The sequence below is a fragment of the Telopea speciosissima genome, chromosome 2, assembly GCF_018873765.1.
Source record: "Telopea speciosissima isolate NSW1024214 ecotype Mountain lineage chromosome 2, Tspe_v1, whole genome shotgun sequence".
Taxonomy (NCBI): domain Eukaryota; kingdom Viridiplantae; phylum Streptophyta; class Magnoliopsida; order Proteales; family Proteaceae; genus Telopea; species Telopea speciosissima.
This window is the reverse complement of record NC_057917.1, coordinates 16571662-16595645: the sequence shown is the minus strand read 5'-3', so window position 1 is coordinate 16595645 and position 23984 is coordinate 16571662. Positions and strand designations below refer to the sequence as shown.

The 23984-nt window shown below is 39.4% G+C and overlaps 1 protein-coding gene across 1 annotated transcript; it reads right to left on the bottom strand.

Annotated features, from left to right (window-relative positions):
• Positions 1-246: 246 nt before the first annotated feature.
• LOC122653105 (peroxisomal nicotinamide adenine dinucleotide carrier-like) lies at positions 247-23589 on the bottom strand. The gene is made up of 11 exons (XM_043847040.1): positions 23283-23589; positions 23082-23159; positions 22893-22967; positions 6157-6287; positions 5350-5404; positions 3399-3509; positions 2638-2706; positions 2463-2570; positions 2305-2373; positions 1110-1164; positions 247-672 (listed from the first exon to the last, which is right to left on the bottom strand). Exons 1-11 carry the CDS (start codon positions 23361-23363, stop codon positions 488-490), a joined length of 1017 nt encoding a protein of 338 aa, XP_043702975.1. The 5' UTR covers positions 23364-23589; the 3' UTR covers positions 247-487.
• Between the last annotated feature and the right edge of the window lie 395 nt (positions 23590-23984).

Sequence of the window (23984 nt, the reverse complement as noted above, 5' to 3'; positions counted from 1 at the left end):
CCAAGTTTCAAATGGAATCATATAAACACCCCCAAAATATAATGCCATTTTCTCCTGACTTCAGCCATCCATTTGTTTTCAATCATTTTGGGGGTTGTTTATATTAGATTAGACCAAAACTTGAAATGTAAACAAGGGACCTCAGGCATACTTTTCAGTAAAATTGGAGGCCTATCCGACCTGCCAGGTGGGAAATATTAGGGCAATATAGAAATACCTTCCTAAGTGGACTGCCCAGGAGACCACTCCAAGGAATAATATTTTCTTCCATTATAAAGTTCAAATATTTCTATTTTTATATGTAAAAGTTTTCCAATATATGTAAGCATTCTTGATTCCTTTTATTCTGAGGTACAAGACACAGCATGGCATTTCATTTTCAATGTACTGTTTTTCTGCTCAGCAACGGGCACCAAGAATGTCAAAAATAAAATCAATCTAATACAAGAAGAGAACAAGTGAACCGCAATTAAATGGGCCCCCAGATCTAAACTACACTAACCAGGTTTGCATCCTTTTTCACCAGCATACGAACCCCCTTCACAAGTTCTTCCTTAATCATGAACAGGACAGCAGCGGCAAACACACTCTGTACAATTTTTGTGTTCATTCCCTTGTAAAACCCATACAAGCCTTCATATTGGATCATCTTCATGATTGCATCAAGTGTGCCTGTCATTTAGAAAATTACGTCATCAAACAAAGAGGGAGTACAGAAAAGGAAAGGAGACTGAGTCGTATGAGTTCATGAACACCAAGTTCCAAGATATGATGGTTTTCACACCAGATGTTGGCATAATCATTTGGCCATCTTAGAGACTCCATGTATATCTAAATTTTCATCATCAATCTTCATTGATATGTGTTAAGGATTAATTCTCTATTAGAATTAAAAATTGCAAGTAGGGATTTCCACATGTTGGTTGACTATAATATCCAAGCAGGAAAATTAGGAAACCTCTTGTTGTCTAAATGAAGGAATGGCTTCTATCATGTTCACCACATAATAGGTGATGCCATCTGATTGAGGTCTTTTTTCAAGGTAATCCAAGCAGTCTCCAAAATAATTTCTTCATAAAGGAGAAGATAACCATGGTATTGTTTCAGACCTTTATAGTGATGCCTTTGGTCTCCTCCAGTTACTTGTTTTGCTTGAAGCCTCGACTGCAAAAGCAATAGAATGATTGAGGAAGGAAGACGGCACACAAAAACTTGCAAAGTTGAAATACAAGCCACAAAACTCAGAAATATTCAATTACAAATACACATATAAATGTGGATCAGACAACTACGGTTTGATTGTCTGATTGACATATTATACCTCGACCAATGCTTTAAAAAACAGAGTAGTGGCTGGCAACCATTAGTGACCTAAACACTAACACTGTAGGCAATTGTAAATAGATGCTCCAACTTGCATCAGCCAACTTTTAAAGGGTAGTTTAAAGTCTGATAGACAAACTATTAACCAATTTCAATGTCATAGGCTGGACCAATGTAATCCAGTTGATCAACCAACTGCCAAGTGACCTAAACAAACTATTAACCCAAAAACAGAGCAGTGACTGGCAGCAGTCAGTGACCTAAACAATGACAATTACCCAATTGTAAATAGATGCACCAACTTGCATCGCCAACTTTTAAAGGGCAGTTTAATAGCTGAAAGACAAACAATTAACCAATGTTTTTAGGAAAAAGAGTGGCTAGACCAATGTAACCCAGTTGGTGGTCCAACCACCTGGTCAAAGCAACCTAAGCAGTGACACTATATGCAACAGTGAAATGCTATACAACTTGTGTAACAACTAACAAGTGCCCGTATAGCTCCGTGGTAGCACATCAATCTCACACAGAGAAAGGACTGAATATCCTGTAGGCCCAAATAGAATCACTGCAATCAATAGCTTAGTCAATGTTCATAAAATAGTCATTAGATAGAACCATGGTAGGCAGGAGAAAAGTGTGTTATTTTTATTAAAGAAAAAGGCTTATTAATATTTCTAATTTGAAAGACGAAAAATTGCCCCGACAATAAGTAAACCTCATATAGAACTTCTTAAAGTTATTTCTCACTATTTGACAGTGAACTCAATCAAGTCAGTAGGGTCAGGTAACTCCATAGTGAGGGTTTTTTTTTTTTGGGGGTGGGGGGGTGGGGTACTAAACTCAATGAATCACCAATCCTCAATCATACATCAACCCAAAACAGTGAGATGACTTGCAACTCCAACAAGTAAAGGGTAACATTTTAGGTTGCCTTGACGGGATTTTTAACCAGATTCCTAACTCTACAAGCTCAGTTACCTTCACAACAAGGAGTGGATACGTCACAACAGTTGCTCCAAGTTTAGCAACAGCTCCAAGAAAAAAAATCTGGTAGTCATTCAACAAAAGTGAGCTGATATGGTCTGTGAAGTATATAACAGAAAGGAGGTGATATTGAAACTTTGAGTGAAACCCACCTCTAAAGCAGTGACCCCGTCATTTCCCTTGCCCCTTGATGCACGCCTAGCCTTTAGCTTCTTTAATAAGGTTTCATACAACATGAACTGTATGGAAGGATTGCTAACCTGTAACATCACCAGCCACATTTCAGTGGTCTTCTTTTCTTCAGTGCCAATAAGAGATATTTCTTACCATGATAAGTGTTGGAAAAACGCCTTTCCAGAAACCCAAAACCCCAGCTTCACCATAGACCTCTTGCACCTGTATACATTAGAGCCATTTAGTCCTAAAGTTCCATACAAAAAGCTACATAGTGATTCTTTCTCATTTTCCATGTATTATTATAAGCCGCACATACTATTAGAAACTAAATTTTGTGATGCTTCTATATTAGTATGGAATTGCCATGAAACTTCAGCACTCAGGTCTCTCGGGTTTCTAAAGGTCATTATGTTTGACGCCTCATACTTTTTAAGAAGGGTGACATGCATCCGTATCTTAGTATGAACAATTTTGCAGAAAAAGTAAAAGTGAACATATTGAATCAGCACAGAATGTGGGACCAAGACAATGCAATACTTAATTCGCATCTCAACATTGAAGAGAAGCATTTTAAACCAAATAATATAAACATTGGCAAAGTCAACAACTTAAAATTACTTAACTACTCCTAAGTTTACAAGTTACAACAGAAGAATGAATAAAATTCATCATCTTAGATGCATGTCCACCAAGCTTCCAAGACAAAACCCAGCACTAAATTTGTCCCACCAAGGAGATCTCTTACAAAGAGAAATAATCTGCGTTGCTAACAACAAATGATGATCTTTTGGACAGTAAAAATATATATATAGTGTTTGAAAAGTAATGTATTGAATTTTACTCATAGACAATAATTTTGCAGAATACAAGAAGCAATGATTTTCATATCAATCCCGAGGTTGTATACATACAGCATGGCTAGTTCCATAAGGAGGAGGTTCCACTGCAGCAAGAATTGCTTCTTCTGGCGTAACTGAAGGATTCTCTGAAGGTATATGTTTTAATGAGGCTTTTCTGTGAGTCTGAGAAACAAAAACACAAATAAAGCATGTAAATCAAATCAGGATGATTAAATTGGTAATAAAGACAACTGTTTTTGTTATCAAATCATTGGCTTTGAAGCATGCAATGACAAGATTTTCGGAGCCATGTCATGTGCTGATATGGTAGTTTCAGATCATGCAAAAGCTGGGCACCTCTGGATTAGCCATATTTACTCTACCTGTGTGCAGTGCCATTTTCTTGATCTACCATTGCCCTTTTGCTCCAAAAATACAGTACTGGAATATTATTGGTTCTTCTTCAACAAACAACTCTTGAAACAGTTGCTCTTTTTGCCACCATAGTTCAATATCTCGCGATATATCGGTATCTCGGGCCTACCGAGATATCCGAAATATCCAAAATATACCGAAATTTCGCCGAAATATGTTATTTTTTCTGCCATATTACGGCACTCCATCTTGATTGGTTTTTGGCCATATTAAGGCCTGATACTTTATGTACACCCTTATTTAAGCTAAATAAACACATTTAAACCTTCATATTGCAAAAAAAAATGAACTCAAAGTGGTGTTTTGGGTTTGCACCCTTGATTGGCTGTATAAGGTCGGACCCTGATGTATAAAATAGTTAAATACATATTGTTTAAGTACTAAAAGACATAATAAGAAATTTAAACAAAGTAATGAAACAAAAATAAAGTCAAATGTAGCCTTTAGTTTAAACTTTAAAGTTTAAACTCATAAAGTCATAAGTGTATAAGTCATAACTCATAAACTTCATAATAGTCAATAGTTCAATACTCAATACACAAAGTATTTCTACGAAATTTACCGAAATTTCTACAAAATTTGAACATTTTCATTTCGGAAGCCCATCTCGTCTCGGTAGTGTTGAAATTACCAAAATTTACCGAAATTTCGGCGATATATCGCGAAATTTTGTACCATGCTTGCCACAAGGCCTAGGGTTATAGAACTCAAACTTGCTACATGTGACAGGGATCATTTGAGGAATATCTGGACACATCTTCAAGCTGCTATGTGTCAGAGCCATTTCAAAACAGCAAAGTCGGCCTCATTTATATTTATACACATTCTTTTCGGCAAGACGTTTCCTGCATGCTTGGACTAGGAATGCTTTCCTGCACATCAGCCACCTTTTAGCCACGTGGACTGATTATTTGGTAGGCTAATCATTGCATAGCTTTAGGACCTCCTTATAGACCCACCTGTAAAATTTGGTGGCCTATCTCAACCATAAGTACCATCATCTATTAGTTTTTCCCCTTGTTTTATAACCTCAAATTTATTCATATACCTTCCCATGTAATGGCATATCCTCTCATGTACGTCCATGCATCCCCTATGTAATGACATATGGGGATGTCAGATTTGTCTGAAATTCTAACCATAGAAGGATGATGATGTGGACAGCCTATCCACAAAATTTGGGTCTCGACCAAAGTGCCATGTGGCACCAAATTAGAGGACATACATGAACTCTTTCCAATTACCTTTTTTACTTTGTTGTAACTGAACCTACTCCAGTTAAAACACTCCACCCACCCCACCCCACCCCACCCCACCCCACCCCCCCAAAAAAAAACGAGGATTGGAAAACACCTTGCTGAAGATATGGGTCAAACAATGAAGCAGGAGGCTACATTTTTCTAACCAAACCAATAATCAGGTATTAAATCATCGGTCATGTTAACATCAAAGTTCATTCTTAATACAACCTATTGTTTACAAAATAAGGAAGACAGCATTGAGCTTCAGAATGAAAGACGGTTCTGAGTCTAGCATGAATTTTAGATCTTTAAAGGGAAATAGTTTTGAATATCAATCAATTTTTTACCTGCATACGAGTAACAACTACCCATATTGGGTTAGTCAACAGCACGTTCAGGCACCTACAAAAAGGTAACATCAAGCAATACTGTAAGAAGAAACCACACAATGAGTATTCTAGCATTTACAGGAATCAATAGAAACACTCCAACAGGCAGTACTTAAAGCGACAAAGCAATATCAGAATGCCTGGTTAAGGGGAATCTATTTACCCCTCTTTTATGTTTTCTTCAAAATGGACAAAATATATGGTCCCAGTAATGTTAGACCAATGTAATATTGAACAGTTGCATGTGTCTTCTACAACACAAAAACATCTATTAATACCTATAATCATAATCTCCAGTCCATATCATCTCTTTGACCATTCAAGCACAATTGGCCGAAGGTGCCTATATGCTTGATAGGTAGGGTCATCAGCTGCATTAACTTTGATTTAGGAGAATGTTGAGATGTTGGGAGTTGTAGAGGTATAGTCCCACATTGGTTAGTTAGATCCTTGGTGCCTTCATATACTTGAGGAGCTATCCCCACCTAATGCCTTAAGGTTTAAGGTTGGACCCTCCAATAGAAAAGTTAAAGAGGGAAGCGAGAGCAATAAAATGGTGTCTAATCCTTAGTTTTGCATATGCACAGCAATTCCATTATATCTTAAGCATGGCAAATAAAATTACGACCAAACACATGGATAAACCCAGAAGTTAATAGACATGCAGACGTACAAATAACTAGATGAAAACATATTATTACATGGGAGCAAATGAAGGATTCCAACACCAACTAATTCTATGAAGGTTGTGTATTGGCAAATCACCCAGACAATGCAGCCACCAAAAGTGACGATAACATTCCAACTGATCCATCACCAGTCCCTTTCTTCAAGCGTTTAAGTGCAGCAGCTTCGGCTTTGTTCCTGAATATTTGATAGAAGTAGTAGTAAACACCCTGTATCAATATAAAAAGTGATGAAATGAGCCAAAAATCAAAATCAGAATGAATAATCTACCAAATTATGCTCAATCAGCAGTAAAGCCACCATGTTGTAGATCAAGCGTTCAACTCGAGTTTTATTATAGGACAACTCTAAGGAGTTGTATTGAGATGTCAGGAGCTGGTAACAGACCAAGCAGCATAAAATAAAAATTAAAAATAACTTGACAATGTGAGAATTTGAAAGAAGGAAGAGCCATCAAAACAGGTATGCTTTTGGTTCCTATTTGATGAAATAGAGAATAATGGCTTGTGACATTATGTCCACAACCCACTTTATTTATAATAGACTAGAGAATGTTCTAGAATAGGTACAAATACAGGAATACCCCTAAGAAATAAAATAAGACAAAATTACCCATGTACCCAAATTACAACACTCCCCCTCAAGTTGGTGCATAGATGTCAGTCATGCCCAACTTGGAAATAATCGGATGAAAAACTTTACTAGATGCCTTTGGTGAACACATCTGCCAGCTGCTCTAAGGATGTTATAAATGGAACACAAATGATGCCTTCTTCTAACTTCCCCTTAATGAAGTGACGGTCAATCTCAATATGCTTCGTCTAATCATGTTGAACTAGGTTGTGTGCAATACTAATGGCTGATTTGCTATCACAAAAGAGTTGCATGGGAAGCTGAACAGGGACACACAGATCCTAGAGAAGACCTGAAGCCAGAGTAATTCACAAATACCGTGGGTCATAGCCCTAAACTTAGCCTCTACACTAGAATGAGCAACCACTGCCTGCTTCTTACTGTGCCAAGTAACGAGGTTTCCACCAACCAGAATACTGTATCAGGAGGTGGAACATCTATCATCAGGAGAACCAGCCCAATCAGCATCACTATAAGCTTCGATGCGTCTGATCATGAGAAGAAAAAGGAACCCCTCGACCAAGAGCAGACTTTAGGAACCTCAAGATCCTATAAACAACTTCCAATGTCTAGAGTAAGAATCATACATACATTGAGTGACCATACTAACAACAAATGTAATGTTTGGCCTAGTGTGAGAGAGATAAATCAATCGCCCAACCAATCTTTGATACCCCCTTTATCCACAGATTCACCGTCCTTCTGCTTGAGATGAAAATTTGCCTCAAGGGGAGTATCTGTAGGTTTGCACCCTGACATCCCAGTGTCAGACAAAAGGTCGAGTGTACACTTCTGTTGAGAAAGGAAGATACCTCGATCTGATCGTGCAACCTCAATCCAAAGGAAGTAACATAACTTTCGCAGATCTTTAATCTCAAATTCAGAACCAAGGAAAGTCTTCAACCGGGCTATTTCACTACTGTCACTTCCTGTAACCAAGATGTCATCGACATATACAATAAGAACAGTAATCAGCTCACCATTCTTCTTGATGAACAGAGTATGACCAGCATTGTAGGATTAAGCGCTTGCCAATCCCCCAAAAGACGTCTTGTGAGGAATTGTGCAACTTTAATTCCTTATTGCACATTAGCCAGCGCGCATCGCTCCCTCGCCCGAGTCGGGATCTGGGCAGGGCATTTTGGGTCACTCCCAACAATCCCCCCCAAATGCACGCCCAATAACAGAGCACCCATGGCACCGGGGAGGCTCGAACTCGCGACCACCTGCTCTGATACCAATTGTAGGATTAAGCGCTTGCCAATCCCCCAAAAGACGCCTTGTGAGGGAAGATGCAATTTTAATTCCTTATTGCACACCAGCCAGTGCGTATCGCTCCCTCGCCCGAGCCGGGATCTGGGCAGGGCATTTTGGGTCACTCCCAACAAGCATTACTCTATTTGTAACCCAAAGACATCTTGGCTTTCTTAAAGCGCCCAAACCACGCTCGAGGTGATTGTTTCAACCCATACAGTGCTCTTCAAACTTAATTTGGTGTACACGAATGCGGTCATAATTGCTCTGAATGAAAATATTTTTTTGGACATCAAAACAAATGAATATTTTACCACACTTTTGGTTTTTAGCAATGTTTTACTGTATTAAGATTTATGGAATTTTTAGATTTGAGAAAAACCTAGCATTAAAAAGTTGAAAATTGCACCTACCGCCGAAAATCCAGTTTTTGTTCTTGAACTGGGGGTTTGACTTTTTTTCCTTTTGGAATTTGATTTTTTAACTATTTTTATTGGATTCAAATAGGGGGTATTTGCTTATTTATGAATAATATCTTCTTAAGTAAATGAAATACAAATGGTATTAATAAATAATATCTTATTTATGAATAAACAAAAACATTTATTAAATGGTATTAGGTATAATTAAGTGTTTGTCCTGGTTTCTGGAATAAGTAAATGTTTGTCCTGGTTTCCCACTAAGTGAAACTCCCATTTGGACTTTGATTTTTGAAAATTTGATAGTATCATTGTGTTTAAATGACCCAACATAGGCTGAGAACTAAGTTTCAACCCCAAAATAGGTCTAAAACTCCACGAAACCAGCCATCGAGTTGAAAAAAGAAAATACCCTAACTCAGAAATTTGGCTGGTCGAAACCTGTACTCGAGACGAGTTTTAGTTCCTTGTTCCCACTTAAGAGTAGGTATCTTTGTCCGCCGAATCCAATAAGAGATAACCGTGTGCAATATTTGGGTGCATGAAATTGATAAGATAGGACATTACCAGATAGTTGTCTGAATTCCATTTGTTTTTTAGTAGGACCAGCATCACTAGGCTTTGTAGCATCACCGGTAAGACAGCCAGAAAATCCACGGGAGTTATAGAAAGGAAGCAGAAGCGAGACCATATTAAATAATTGTTCCCATCCAAAAAAATAGAACAAACAAGGAACGAAAGAAAGCCACAATCACTAGAACATGGTTGCTGATCAGAGAGAAAAATCTTAAATAAAAGATTTCTAAAAAACAAAGGGCATTGCTAAAGTAGGCAAATCAAATAGTTCCAGGAAAAAGAAATATAGATCTCTAAAAGGGAAAGAGAAATCACTCAAAAAAACATGGATTCACCGAAAGAGACCCTTGGTGGAAGAAATTACCACCGAAGGGTAGAAAGGAAGGAGTGTCGCGTGCTAAGAGGCACTAAAGAAGGAGGCAGAGGCGACAAGTAAAACTGAGAGAGAGAAAGGGAGGCAGAAGCGGTAGAGGCGGCGGTGGAGCTGGAGAGAGGCAGAGGCAGAGGCAGAGGTGCTAGAGAAGGGTGGTGGCGCTGGAGAGAGGCTGTGGTGCTGGTAGAGAGGTGGAGGCGGCGGCACTGAGAGAAGAGAAAAACTTGGGTTTTGTTTTGGTAGAGATCCCAAGGTTGATCCTCGCTCTGATACCATGATGAAATTGAGAATAGTGGATTGTGACATTATGTCCACAACCCACTTTATTTATAATAGACTAGAGAATGTTCTAGAATAGGTACAAGTACAAGAATACCCCTAAGGGATAAAATAAGACAATTTCCCCTGTACCCAAATTACAATACTATTTAAAAGATTATTGAAGATGACCAATCCAAAGAAAATCAGCTCATTCAGCATATTAGTGAACAGAAAAGTGAGACCATGAAATAAAGCGAATGTATAGGAGATATGTATTATATGGGTGAAGAGTTGTTGCCTCCCCTCTTCAATGTCCACCTCATATGGAACTATATATAATTTTCAGTTAGTTTAGAAAGAGTGTCACAAAGTCACACTTGGGATATCTACATTGACATTAAACAATTAATATTGTCATATGGTTCTCAAACAAAAATAAGCTTAAGCTTCTACATTGAAGTATCAAGAAATCTGGTGGAGGGACGGTAGGGAAGAAGGGAATATTTGCAAGAAAGCGGAGAAATCGAATAAGAAGGGGGGGAGGGGGGAAAAAGATCGCACAATCACTTTGGCCATGCAAGCATTCACAACACATCACTATTGTTCTATTCAATCTATCAAATGATGGGGAATTACACCATATATAAAGAGAAAAAAAAAGAGGCTCCTAAAAAGAAAGACTAACTCTTTAACTAGGAAACTAATTCAAATAAGGAATAAAATAAACTAAAAAACATGATTTCCCTAAATAACATAAATTCCTAATATCCTAGGAGATTCAAAAACTCAAATTGGACCCAATTCATCTTCGTCTGGATACCCAACTGGGTTTGGGTCGGTCCAAGATAGTATATCTGCATCAATTCCCCCGGTATTGAGAAAAACTCGTCCATGAGTTTTATAAAACAAGAGAATCAGCACTATCAATCGGCATCCACAAATATCAATTTTGATGGGGTGATGATCTAGCGCATGTCATGATCAACCGTCACGATATTTTGATGGTCGTTAGCAAACGGCGTCTCTTCAATGGGAATTTGATTGTGGGGTTTCACAACTGAAATCGGATAGTCGATCTATCCTTCAACTGCAACCTTGATTGGACCGTTCACTTTTTTGCCTTCTGAAAATTCTATCATGCTTGACACCTTATCATAGAAGGTGTTATTATTATTGGCAAGCTCCCGACAACCTGTCTTTAAATCAAGAAGCCCTGTATGGAGATTACAAAGTTCTATTTGCAATTTACAGAAACCATCACTAATTGAAAATAAATAGAATCTCTAAGGGCTATTGAGACATCAGAATAAGGAAGGACGAAATAAGGTTAAGAATTAAAGATGAAGGGTAAACTAAGGTACCGTTCGACAATGTTTTGTTTCTGTTTTTTTTTTTCCAATAATGTTCCCAGCACATAAATGGCAAAAAAAGCGTTTGATAAACCTGTTTTGTTTCAGGTGTTTCTGTTACCATAAATTTAAATTTATAACAGTTTATGCCTAAAAAAAGGTTATTGTAGAAACAACAATTTCTTGTTTTTATCATTTTGTTACCAATTAATAAAACTGTTGCCCGATAAAACCAAATCAGGGGTTTCCTCCATCGTCTTTTGTCGCTCCAATGAAACCAGCAACTCTCTATCGCCGAGGGTCGGAGCTCGTCGCCTGCAACTGGTTGCTACCGCCTGCCACTGTGGGATGCACTTACCCCTTTATCTTCTTCTGATTCTTTCTTCTCTCTTCTCCTCCTTTGAACATCTCCCCCGTTTCAGAGTTCTGGCAAATAGTTTCCGAACTGTGAAGGGCTTGATCGAACTCTCTTATAAGCAACCTGTTGGACCTGAGATTTTGAACGGAGGCAGTCCTCTCATAGGCAACCTTAACCCAAGCTTTCGTCTCCTAACATCATCTATTGTGAGGATCAATTCAAATCAGGGGTTTGTTTCTCTACTTTTTCCGCCAGTGACCTACTTCGCCAACTGAATTCATTTATTGGGGCTTGAGTGGGTTTGTTAATGACCTGAGGTTCAGAGAATATTGTTGCGATTCAGAACCCTACTTCCTTGGGTCGATTGGCTTCGTGTTGAAGCTTCGTGGTTGATCTCGAAGCTTTCCGCCACTGGTTCGAGAGTAAAAGGTTGAAGAAGAACCTTTCGATGAGCTTGCATGAACGGTGGGAGCAAAGTGAGTGGATAATCATTTTTGGGGGAGCATACTTTCTTGCCAGTTGATATAGCTAAAATACTTTGGAAGTAACTAGTGCCACTATAAACTTTTCTATGTTTTTTACTATTGGGATTTGTAGTTGAGGGGGCATTGGAAGTGTTCATCTATTATTTACTTGGAGTTCTTTGCCAATTTAGAGAGATATTGGGTATCTCTATATGTAATAGGATTGGTGCATAGATAGCTGTATATATGCCTATATGATGTGAAGATCTAGCTTGTTACATCTTCCATTGCTTTCTTCTTGTTCTCTTTCATCTCTCACTTTGTCTTTATTTCTGGAAAAAAAATTAGGGTTTCAGTTTTTTCCCCTCTCTGATTGATTGATTCAGTAACACTTCAGGTCTTAATTAGGGTTGTGATGATGCAAAAAAGGATTCATTTTACTCTGGGTTATGATAATCCTAGAGGCTTGCCCTTCATTTTAAGTTGTCTTAGATAGTACAAAGAGAGAGCATAGAAAAGAGAAACAGCTCATACCAACATCTGGCTCTGCCCACTCTAACATTAGTAACCCTTCTCTGTACCAAAACTATGGAATGTCTGTGGATTTGGAGAAGCAGATTGAAAATGACCATTTCAGTCTCTATTTGGAATGTCAAAATGCACTAGAAGCTCCTTATTCTGGTTCCCATTTAATGTAGTCCTAGGTAGGAATAGTCCCACTAGGAGCCAGGGTAATAGGATCACTTAACAAGGCTAACCGATTGGGACAGCTTAGGCTAATTAGGGCAGAATTAGGGTTAGGGTTAGGGTTTCGAGCTAGGGTTTTATTTGGTAATGATGTGCAGATTTTTATGAGTCTATTGGTGTAGGTTTGGATTGATTTGGATGAAGTTGGAAATCTAGGGTTTCGGGTTAGAGGCCTTATGAAAATGGACTGTTTGTAAGATCTAGGGTTTGGGGGCAGATTTTAGGAAAGAGGTTTATAGGGTATTAATGGGCAGGTCTAGGGGGTTATTTTGGTATAAAGAAGTTGGGGTTTGGATGAGTTACGAAATTCTGCAGTTCTGGACAGAATTGAGTTGCAGGTTTGATGGAGGTTTGAGTGAGGTTTAATGGTGATGGAAGAAGAGTATAGATCAGGTTGATGAAGGAGAAAAACAAAATACAGCAGGTTTACTTACTGTAGGGCAGAGATAAGGCAGCAGCTTGAAGAAGCTTGAATTGAAGAAAAGACCTCCCGATCTACAAGATGCAAGGAGTGGCCGGAGTCCACCAGCCCTCACCTTGATATTACTCACAAGGTAGCCTTGATATTACTCACAAGGTTCACTCAACAGAGCAGAGCAACAGCTATGGCAGCAAACAAAAACTTTTCATTAATTAAATTCGTGTACAATGCTGGCCTCCCTTACAAACTTATATAGAAGACTCAAAAATAGACTTAACACTAAAAAGGAATGGCCTAACCCAATCCTTAACCTATTAGCTAACTTAAACTGACTAGGAAACTGAAATAGACTCAAAATAGAGTCCTAATGACTTAAAACAACTTAAACTACTTAAAATATAGAAGATTCCCTACTAGCCAATAGGATGTAAGAACCTCTTAGCCAATAGGATCACTTCACTTAAATTAGACCAATTGAACCAATTGGATGCAACCAATTTAAACCGGTTCAATTAAAAACACAAAATAAAAACTAAGTATTGGGCTAATCCCGTATGCAACCTATATACCCATATTTTAGGCCCATAAATGTGGCCTATTACATTAGAAACCCATGGGATCAAAGGCCCAACATGTATGTAACCCAACCCTAGACTTATTCCTAATAAAAGAAGCCCAGTTTGGTGATAAATCTGCATCACCAATCCTACAATGAGAAAGTAGCACCTGTGGAAAATCCACTCATGTCTGAAGAAATGCTGCAAGATTTAATGCAGAACCCAGAGCTTCTTCATATCTTTGCAGCAAGGTTGCTAAACACCTGATCGATCATCAATTTGATCCACACCCATATAGGAGGGAGGGTGTTTTGAAACGGGTTTTGAAACAGAGGAAGTCAACAATGTACTTTGGTTTTAGATTTAGTATCTTTTTTTAGGCTTTTTCTTAAGTGTTTGTCTTGTAGTCCTGGTTACAGTTCTCTACTTAGTTTTGCTGACTTCAGTTGCATTTTGGCACTTATTCATACTCTTAGAATGGAATGATCCTTGAGAAGAAGAAGAAGAAGATCGATTGTTCTTGCTTTCTACCCTAACCCACTACTTGCTTGCTAAAATTGTAATGATTTATGGGCTTTACACTTGAATCTTGACTCATATATTGGGCCTATTGGCAAGTTTGCTATTCATCTTCATGGGTCTTGAAATTTTCACACTTGAATTGGGAGTCTAATTTTTACATAACTCATTGAAGAAGAGACCAGCTCTGAAGGCCTCTGTAGATAGTCTATTAGTAGAAGAAAGACTGCAACTCCACGTAAAATAGAGCTTCTGTGAAAAATAATATAAGGAAATCTGCAGATATAGAGAATGAGTAGTAGGGTGTTGGGAGAAGAGATTGGGAGGTAGGGGATTTATATAGATAAGAAGAGTAGCAATGTGGCCGGCTCAGTCTTTCACTATGATACTGTTAAAAAAGAATTTGTTTCCTGTACAAATTCTTTATAACTTCAGTTAAAAGAACGTCAGTTAAAAAAGACTTAGTTCCTGTACTCTATGGCCAGCTCAGTCTTTCACTATGATACTATTATTGATCTTCCTCTTCAATAATTTTTTTCTTGTTTTGTTCAATACATGTGAGAACATAAGGAAGGGTTGTGGTAAGGTCCCCATTGGGTATTATCATTGAAAGCATGGTTTGTGGCATGGTCTCATGGTTACTTGTAAATTTCAAACTTTACTTGTTGGGTCTTAAGCTTAAATTGGTAGAGCACTTGGAACATGAGGATGTCTCAAGCATGTTCCAAAGGGATGGTGGTTCGAATCCACCAAGATCCTTTTTATTCAACTGTTCATAGAAGACAATCATGAGCATCATACAATGTCTGCTTCTCTGTGTTTTTTTTTTTTTTTTTTTTTCCTTTTTTGTTGATAGCATACAATGGTTTACTGTTATGCCAATGTGACTGAGGAAGGCTATAACTCGAATTCTCTGTTCATGATGAAAGCTTTAAAGGGTATTTTGATCCTCTCCTTAAGATCATGCTATTTAGTGGCCAGGCCACTAAATAGTTCAGTTTCATGCAACTGGCTGAGTTTGACCTTTTATAGGGTGTAGCATACTCTATGAACATGCTGAATTACTCTTGCAAATCTTTATGTTAAAAATCAAGCTGGAGCTAATAAAATTTAGGTGAGTCAAGTTGTTGTTTCAGGGGCTGGGCACCTTGTCCCTGCTGATCAGGCAGTGAATTCTCAGGCGATGATCGAAGACTGGATTATGGAGAGAGGACTGTTTCAGGATGAGAAAAAGAGCATCTCATTACCAGATGGTAAGGGTTATCTATGAATTCCTCTCAGGTTCTTCTGAAGTAAACACTTTTGAATCAAATTATGGAATGGTTTGGTACTTCATAGATAGATCTGTAATCTATGAGGTCTATCTAATAACTGATTCTGAATAAGAATACCATCACAGAACTCAGCTCCTTGTACTTCAAATATAGATATGTAATGTAGAAAGTCCAATATCTGATTCTGGAAATTACAGTCTCAGTTGTGTTAGAAAAGGAATTCAAGATTAAAGGCCCAAACCAGAAGGTATACTTCACTTGGTTGCTTCTGACCCTTGGAGTTGAAACTTCAGTAGATCTAGGATAAAAAAATAGATGAAGTAATTCTCACACTTCAAACTCTTTAAGTTCCACTAGTCATAGGATCAGTTTAGGAAGATAAAGCAGGTAAACTCCAGGGGTTTTGGAACTACAAGAATCCAAACACACAGAATTATTTACTGGCAAAACCAACAACGCATTGGACTTCCATAGTTAGATCTCCAATTCAATATTACTGAAGTTAATTTCCCACCATCTGTCTTCAGAAAACGAATCAATTTTGTCCAGAGAGATCACTCCTCATATCCCAATCACCTAAAAATGATAACATGAATCCCCTGGACTAAACTTTCTGTTATGATAATGGTTTCCTGCAAACAGAGATGCTCTGCCATTCTTGGTTTGTCTTAGTATATTTCACACCCCCCCCCCCCAAAAAAAAAAAGAAAGAAACAACCAGCTGCAAGAAGCAAACCCCACAAAAGCTCACATGACGAGTTCATGCCATTCACCATTAAAAATTAGTCTCTAAATACTGACAATTTAATGTTTATGAACATTTCCTAAATGGATTAACCTAAACACCATTGTTTTGCACATAAAAGCCTTCTAGACGTGAGCCTTTGGTTGTCAGTAACTCCACCAAACTAATGCACTCGTGAAAGTTTAATTAATGACACCAAATTTCTCAATGGTGCATTGCTCTTTGAGTCTTTCTCAAGTATAGTTAACTGACATATAAGTCTTTGGTTAATGGTCTTTGCTGAGTTGAGGTTAGTATTGGACGATAAACCTGACAATGCTTCAAATAGATGATGCCTCTCCTTGATGAGGACTTTTAGTATTGTAAATTCTTCATAGACAACATAAAAATGTCTCCTTTTGGTGAAGGCATGTGCTGGTCATCATGGTGGATCACTGGATTACATACATAATGTTGAGTCATGATATGAATTTGCTACAGCACAGCTAATTAATTTGGATAAGTGTTGACGAAATTTTGTTGCTTCCATTGGATTACCACTTGTGATCTATTAATGTTTGCTTTGTGATATTTTTTTCTTTTCGTTTCTTTTATTTGTTTATTCTGACTTTGTTTGACATGTAGAATGAAATGGTTGATTGTGTTAGTATTATCATTGAAGCATGGTTTGTGACATGGTCTCATGGTTACTTGTAAATTTCAAACTTTACTTGTTGGGTCTTTAGCTCAAATTGGTAGAGCACTTGGAACATGAGGATTTCTCAAGCATGTTCCAAGGGGATGGTGGTTTGAATCCACCAAGACCCTTTTTTCAATTTTTTTTATTAAAAATAATTTTTAATGTCCTACCATCCATGACTTTATATGTATTTTAGTAAAAATGGTAATTTTGTAATTTATATTAATCAATACAAAACTGTTACAGAAACAGGTTTTATCAAACACATTTCAGTATTAATAGTGTTCTGGATACGTTTCTAGAACAGGTTTATCAAACACCTTTCAGGAAGCCAGTAACGTTATTCTGGTAACAACAACAACAACAACAACCATAGCCTTATCCCAACTAAATGGGGTCGGCTACATGGATCCAATAGATGCTAAGCCAATACGTTTTTGGTCAAAAACGGCACAGAAACACTAGTAACGTTGTCAAACGGTACCTAAGAATTGAGGCTAAAATAAGGACAAGGATTAAAGAAGCAAAAGAAGGTCTAATGGGAAATGTAATGTAAAAAACACAAGGGAATAAACTTTGAAGTAGGGGTGTAAATGAATCGCCGAAATCCATGTCCGTATCCGTTTAGCACTATCCGAATCCATCCGAAAGCTAAACGGATGCGGATATGGATAGGCTATAGCTATCCGAAAAGCTATATTTACATGTAAACGGATAAAATATCCGATCCGTATCCGCGTCCTTATCCGTTTAGCACTATCCGAATCCGTCCAATAGCTAATCGAATGCGGATGCGGATGCGGATATAGCACTATCCGAGCCGAATCCAATCCGTTTACAACCCTACTTTGAAGGAATAACGTAGATGGGGAAGGGAAAACTTGGGTGCAGGGGTACTATAGGGAATAACAGAAATTAAGAGTTAAGTGTATCGGGGGCCAGGACAAGGGTGGGGGAAAATTCTGGAAATAAAACATAAGTTAAAAGAAGGATACGCAAGACTTGAGGGGCACGGACAATTTAGGAAATATGGGTTTTAAAAGAGTAGTTGTGGGTTTTGGGTTTACCGATGCAATCTCCTACTTGGAGTCAGCTACTCCAGAGAGGGAAACAACAACAGAGGGTGAAACGACTTCGATGGAGGAAGTGTATGCGCGACTTCAAAAGAGGCCAGTGGAGGATAGCGATTGGTGGAGTCCAAGTGTGAACCTAGGTATGCTTTCTTTGTCTTTATTTATTCTTCGATACCTCTCACTCTCTCTGCTCTTCTTCTTTCTCTGTCTCACGCTCAGCTAGAAAAGAGGGGAGTTGTTCAATCGATTCACAGGGGAAGGAAGGGAAGGCGGTGGGGGTTGTATATGGAACTCGATGGGAGGGGGTTTTCTGTGGTATCAAAGGGGGTTTGGGGTGGCGGGAGGGAAGGAGGGGCTTGCGGTGATTTTATTCCTGTGGAAATCAAGGGAGGAGGTGGGATGGCGATAGCGTAGGATTGTTGTGAGAGTCAAAAGTGAGGGGAAGGGTGTTGTGGTAACAGCAGGAATTTTTTATTTTTTATTTTTGGTTTTCGCTGTCACAACAGGGGAAGAAGGGAAAGGGAAACTAAGTATATTATTTATTTATTTATTTTTTTTATCACAACTCTCGGTAGAGGAACAGAGATGGGGTTAATGGGAAGGGAATAAGAGATTGATGGGGAAGGAGATGGATCCTTCGGCTCTAATACCAAATTGGTGGAGGGCCGGTAGGGAAGAAGGGAATATTTGCATGAGAGAGAAGAAACCGCATAAAAAGGAGGGGGGGATCGCACAATCACTTTGACCATGCAAGCACTCACAACACTTCACTATTCCATTCTATTCAATCTATTAAATGATGGGGAATTACATAATATATAAAGAGAAATAAAGACTAACTCTCTAACTAGGAAACTAATTCAAATAAGGAAACTAAGAACAATTGGGAAATCAAATACCCTATGTAGCTAACTTCTAAAATAAACAGAATAAAATAAACTAAAAGACATGATTTCCCCAAATAACATAAATTCCTAAAATCCTAGGATATCCAAAAACTCAAACTAGACCTGGTTCATCTTCGTCTGGATACCCAACTGGGTTTGGGTCGGTCCAAGGTAGGGTATCTGTATCAAAATCTAAAGGGACTGGAAAGTTAACTTTCTTAGTTGAATTAAAAAAAGAAAAAGCAGACTGTCAACTGTCAGTGAGCTAGATAACTTGGATTTTGGAATCTGTGGAGTGCAGGGCAAGTTATTGTGTCGATGTTCAAAGCACATGAATATCAGAGCGATGGAAAAGAAACATTTCTCATATTGATTATAATATTTTCGCATGTATCAATTTGTCCATGGACTATAAGCTTTATATCTGTCTAACTATAGAACCTGACGGAATATGAGAATTACAGTACATTTTCACCCCCTGGACTGGTTAGTGGTGCCCCTTGAAACTACTAAAGCATGAGCATACACAACCATCCAAAGAATTCTGCCTTAATATTAGAGGTCATTTCAATCCTTATTCATAAATACTCGAAACCCATATGATGTATAAGACTGAAAAGTAACTCTGTTTAAGTTCTGAAAGATATGAGGGGGAGAAAAAAAACAATAGAAGCTAAGGTATGAGCCTATGAGGAGACCTCAATATCTATTTAAATATTATAAAATTTTGAATTTCCGTTCCCTTGTAATCTTTTAACTGCAGGGTTGGAGGAGCATGCGGCATACTGCAACGAACCTAGATCTGGGAAGGAAAGAAATTAAGTTGAAGAAGAAGGGGAAGGGAAAAATACCACTTCGAGGGTGGTGACCTCCTAGAACAGAAATAAGAGAAGAGATTTTGATTAATTCTTGGATACCTCTACATGACCTTCATTCCTCCATTTATAACAACCATTTATCCTCTAATTACCTAACTGCCCCTAGCAAACTAACCCAATACAAATTACCCATCTACCTCTAAATGATTAACCCAACATAGTAATCCATCTATCTATGACTATCTATGATCATAACATTGCCAACCCCTTCAGAGAACCTTGTCCTCAAGGTTCAGCTGCAGATAACTGGCGCACCGCAAGCATGCCTCCCTAACACCAAACCAACCATAACCAAGAAGAGCCGCCCAAACAAAGCTGGATCGACACCGAAAAAGCGTGCCATCGTCAGCCAATCTGAGCATGCAGGAGTCCAGACCCAACTCACAAGTCTCCCAACTACTGTACAGCTGAGCCAATTGAAGGAATTCCAAGGTTTTGGAGCTCCAAGTTGCAGCGGTCTGGTTTTGCGGATCCAAGGTGCAGTGGACTTGTTGAGCTACAGACAAGACTCTCGCAGCAAAGGAACCGGTATTCCTGCTCCGGCAGAAGCCCGAATGAGGTGGTGGCTCCGGTGGTGGCCGAAGTTGCCAATTCTTGAGGTCTCGATCGCCAGGATCCCACGATCTACGCACAAGAGCAAGATCTCGCTGGCCTCCAAGATCTTGATCACCAAGGCTCCATGACTGAACCAGAACGGGGGGAAAAACAGAGGTGATGGAACACCAACTTGTCCCTGTTGTTCCGCGATCGATCACCAGTGTGGTAGCTGCGCTCTGTCGTCGACAAACGCATGCCACCTTCGCCCTGGCTTCCATTTTTCCTCGATCGAACACCATCCTCGGCCCTAATCGGTGGAGTGGTTGCAGCTTCAAGGACTCCGTAATAAAATACCGCAAGTAAACCAAGGATGGAAAAAATCTCATCAAGCTTCAACGAAGAAGAGGAATTTGATATGTCTGACCTTGAATGTGTTGAGAGCTTACGCCTTCTCCACCAAAGTATGCTTAGGACTAGAATTGTAATCAACAAAATGAACCTTGTTGAAGGTAAGAACAGAGCAACCATTGGGAAACCTGAACTCTGATTTGCAGATTGGGTACCATATGTGACCACCAAAGATGACCTGACCATCATCTTAATGTATTCCAATAGATCGCTACTAGTCGTGTGGCTTGAGTTTATGAAACCCAATTGATTTTCAAGCAGATAACACAAAATACCCCCAAACTTCTCCCAAATTTCAGGTAGCTGGCCTCCAAGTGGGTTCCCACTCAACACTTCCCTCAGGTTTGGCACCTCTGCTAAAAATAGCGGAATTCCAAGGATACCAAAATGGTTGTAGCCCCAGTCCAAGAACTCCAGTTCCTGCAAACCCACTATGCTCTCTAGGATTTCTCCATCAAAGCTATTCGAACCCAACCCGAGCTGCACTAGCTTTGTCCTCTTCCTGATTGATTTTGAGATATTCCCTTCTAACCCATGGAAACGATTTCTGCAGATTGTAATCGGATCAAGCTCGAGTAAACCACCAATTGCATTTGGGATTTCTCCAGAAACACTGATCCCACTGATAAAGATCAGTCCAAATGCAAGTGCCAAATCTTCAAAACAAAATAAGTCAGCGCTTCCAGAGAATGGCAACAACACCCTAACTATTTTTCTCACTGAAAAATCGTCGAACAGTTGGAGGTCTTGCTCGATTACGAGCGCAATTTTATCAAACACCGAATGGGCAGAAACTCGTACCAGAAACTCTCTACAATCAATCTCTGAATGCCATGATTGGAGCCTCCTTTCCAGCGCCATGAAACAATGAGGCAGAGCTGCACCAGTGGTGATTTTCAGATTGCCGTTGTGTATGACGGACGACACAATGGCAGGAAGGAGCTCTGTTCCGGTTGGATTCTGACCGACAAAGGAAGGGACGAGCACTGCTGCCACGATCGTTGAAGCAACCAGATTCTGCTCCATGGCTACACCGTTGAAGGTCTGGTCTCCATGATCGACGTCGACATCAATCCCAGATTCCAACTCCAACTTCCACAATGCCAATTGGAACACGACCAGAGTGGTCGGTGGTGGCCATGGCGTGATTTGATTGCCCTCTTTGTCCGGATCCGATTCCGTTCGTCGAGGCGCGCAAACAGAGCACGAATAGGGGACATTGGTTTCACTGGGATTCTTTTGTAATGATCTCCGACGACTAGTTCGTATCAGCTGGCGGAGAGGGTGGATGTCGACCTGGATCAAAGGGTTGTGTGGCATCAGCAGGCAACATCGGATCTGTTAGGTGGATCTGTTCAGTCGAGGTAGCCTTCGTCGATGTCCTCGCGCCAACTGGCTGAGAGAATGGGTATCCTCCTGGAAAGAAAAACGTCGGGCCTTCAGGTGGGAAACAGATTCCAGTCTCGATGCCAGCCAAATTGGTTGGTGGCGCTGCAACATTGAAACCTGACATTTTGTCTTGCGTCGTTGAGGCGATGTAGTCGTTCAGCGGCGAAGGGTGCTGTGGCGCAACGAAAGTTGAAGCGATCGGATACTGGTCATCATTCACGATGTCGGAATCTCGATCTGAAGCCACGATCGTTGAAACCATTGGGGTTTGGCTCAGGGCAGTAGGAAACGAAGTCGTTGAGTCGTCAATCTTATCGTCGTCGGACTCCCTGGGAATCACAGCATCTCCCACAGTGCCAAGATCCAAATAGTATATACGTTCGAGCTCGTTGGCGATTGCAGTTTCAAGAAAATTGAGGAACGGCGATGTCGGATCGTGTTGTTCCCAGTAAAGAAAAGAACGGACCAAACTGTTGTAATGAGAGAAGAGACCCATGGGGATTAAGGGAATGAAAGAGGAAGGGCAAAGAAATGGTAATGGAATGGTAGGGGGAGGTTCAATGAAAGCACCAATGTAACGAACCTAGATCTGGGAAGGAAAGAAATTAAGTTGAAGAAGGAGAAGGGGAAGGGAAAAATACCACTTCGAGGGTGGTGACCTCCTAGAACAGAAATAAGAGAAGAGATTTTGATTAATTCTTGGATACCTCTACATGACCTTCATTCCTCCATTTATAACAACCATTTATCCTCTAATTACCTAACTGCCCCTAGCAAACTAACCCAATACAAATTACCCATCCACCTCTAAATGATTAACCCAACATAGTAATCCATCTATCTATGACTATCTATGATCATAACACATACCCATAATATGAAAACTCATTTTATATGAACAGGAGTACAGTGAGAGTCACAACTCAAAACAGTCTGGTTCAAGTTAAGAAACAGATACACGGAGGATTCTACGAGTCAGCGTTTAACACCGAAGAGTACTGAAATGCGCTTACCTGTGATGCAGCAGTACCAACCAACGACGGCGTTAGGCCTCCATATAAACGCCCCCATCCCTCTTGTTTAACAACCTGCAACCCATTAACCACAGAAAAAAAAAAAAACTAACATATAAATATATATAAGGTATAACAAAACATATAGAATTTTAATTCTTGCTGTAATATTTGAAGATTACAGAAAACCTGACACATTTGTTCAATGGTTCCGAGTTTCCTCCTCGACTTTTTCGGATCTCGTTCGGTCTGTTGACGAGTGTTAACCTAGATCGGAACAACCACACATTGCAAAAACAAAAGAAGAGAAAATGAGAAAATGAGAAAATTGGCCATTCAAAAGAAAGAAGATTCCAAACAAAATTCAGTTAAAAAGGGAACAAAAAATACAGTTTGTAATGGATACGTGAGGAGCTGAGCGATGATTCCCCCTCCAGCTCCAGCCAATCCATTGATTAAAGCATCTGACATCTTTTCTTCAAAATAAAAAACAAAAACGATACAAAACAGAGCAGAAGATCGGGCTAATCGATTGATTGAGAGAGGGAGAACGGAAGGAAACAGAATGAAAGAGAAAGGGGAAGGAGGTGGGTGGGAGACTTAAAGAGCATGTATGAATATCTCTGAGTTTGGCTGTATTGAGCTAATTTCATGTCGTTCGCTATCAGTGACTCGTCTTTTTTGTGTTCCCTTCGAGGAAGAGTAAAATGATGTTCTTGGTTGCATTGTAATAAGTGTTCCTATTAGCCCTTACTGGACCAAATTACCCTTACGTTGACTCAAAATATCGAAATTGTCCTCTCCCGGATGATGGGCTTATGGGCATATATGTCCCGTTACCCCCCATGGTATAATCCATAGGTCCACGGTCAAATACGAATAGACGTGATCATATATTGGCGCGTACAAGTCAAGTCAATGGAGACACAGGAGGAAGTTACTTATGATTCAGGGTCCACATGATCATAGAAGAGTGTACTATATCATTTTTCTAATATGCATAATTCAATAAAAAAATATTAACTTGGGAAGTAGTTTTCAAATCAGAAGAATTTGCACGAGCCACTCCCGAACAGAAAACTTTCTCCCCTT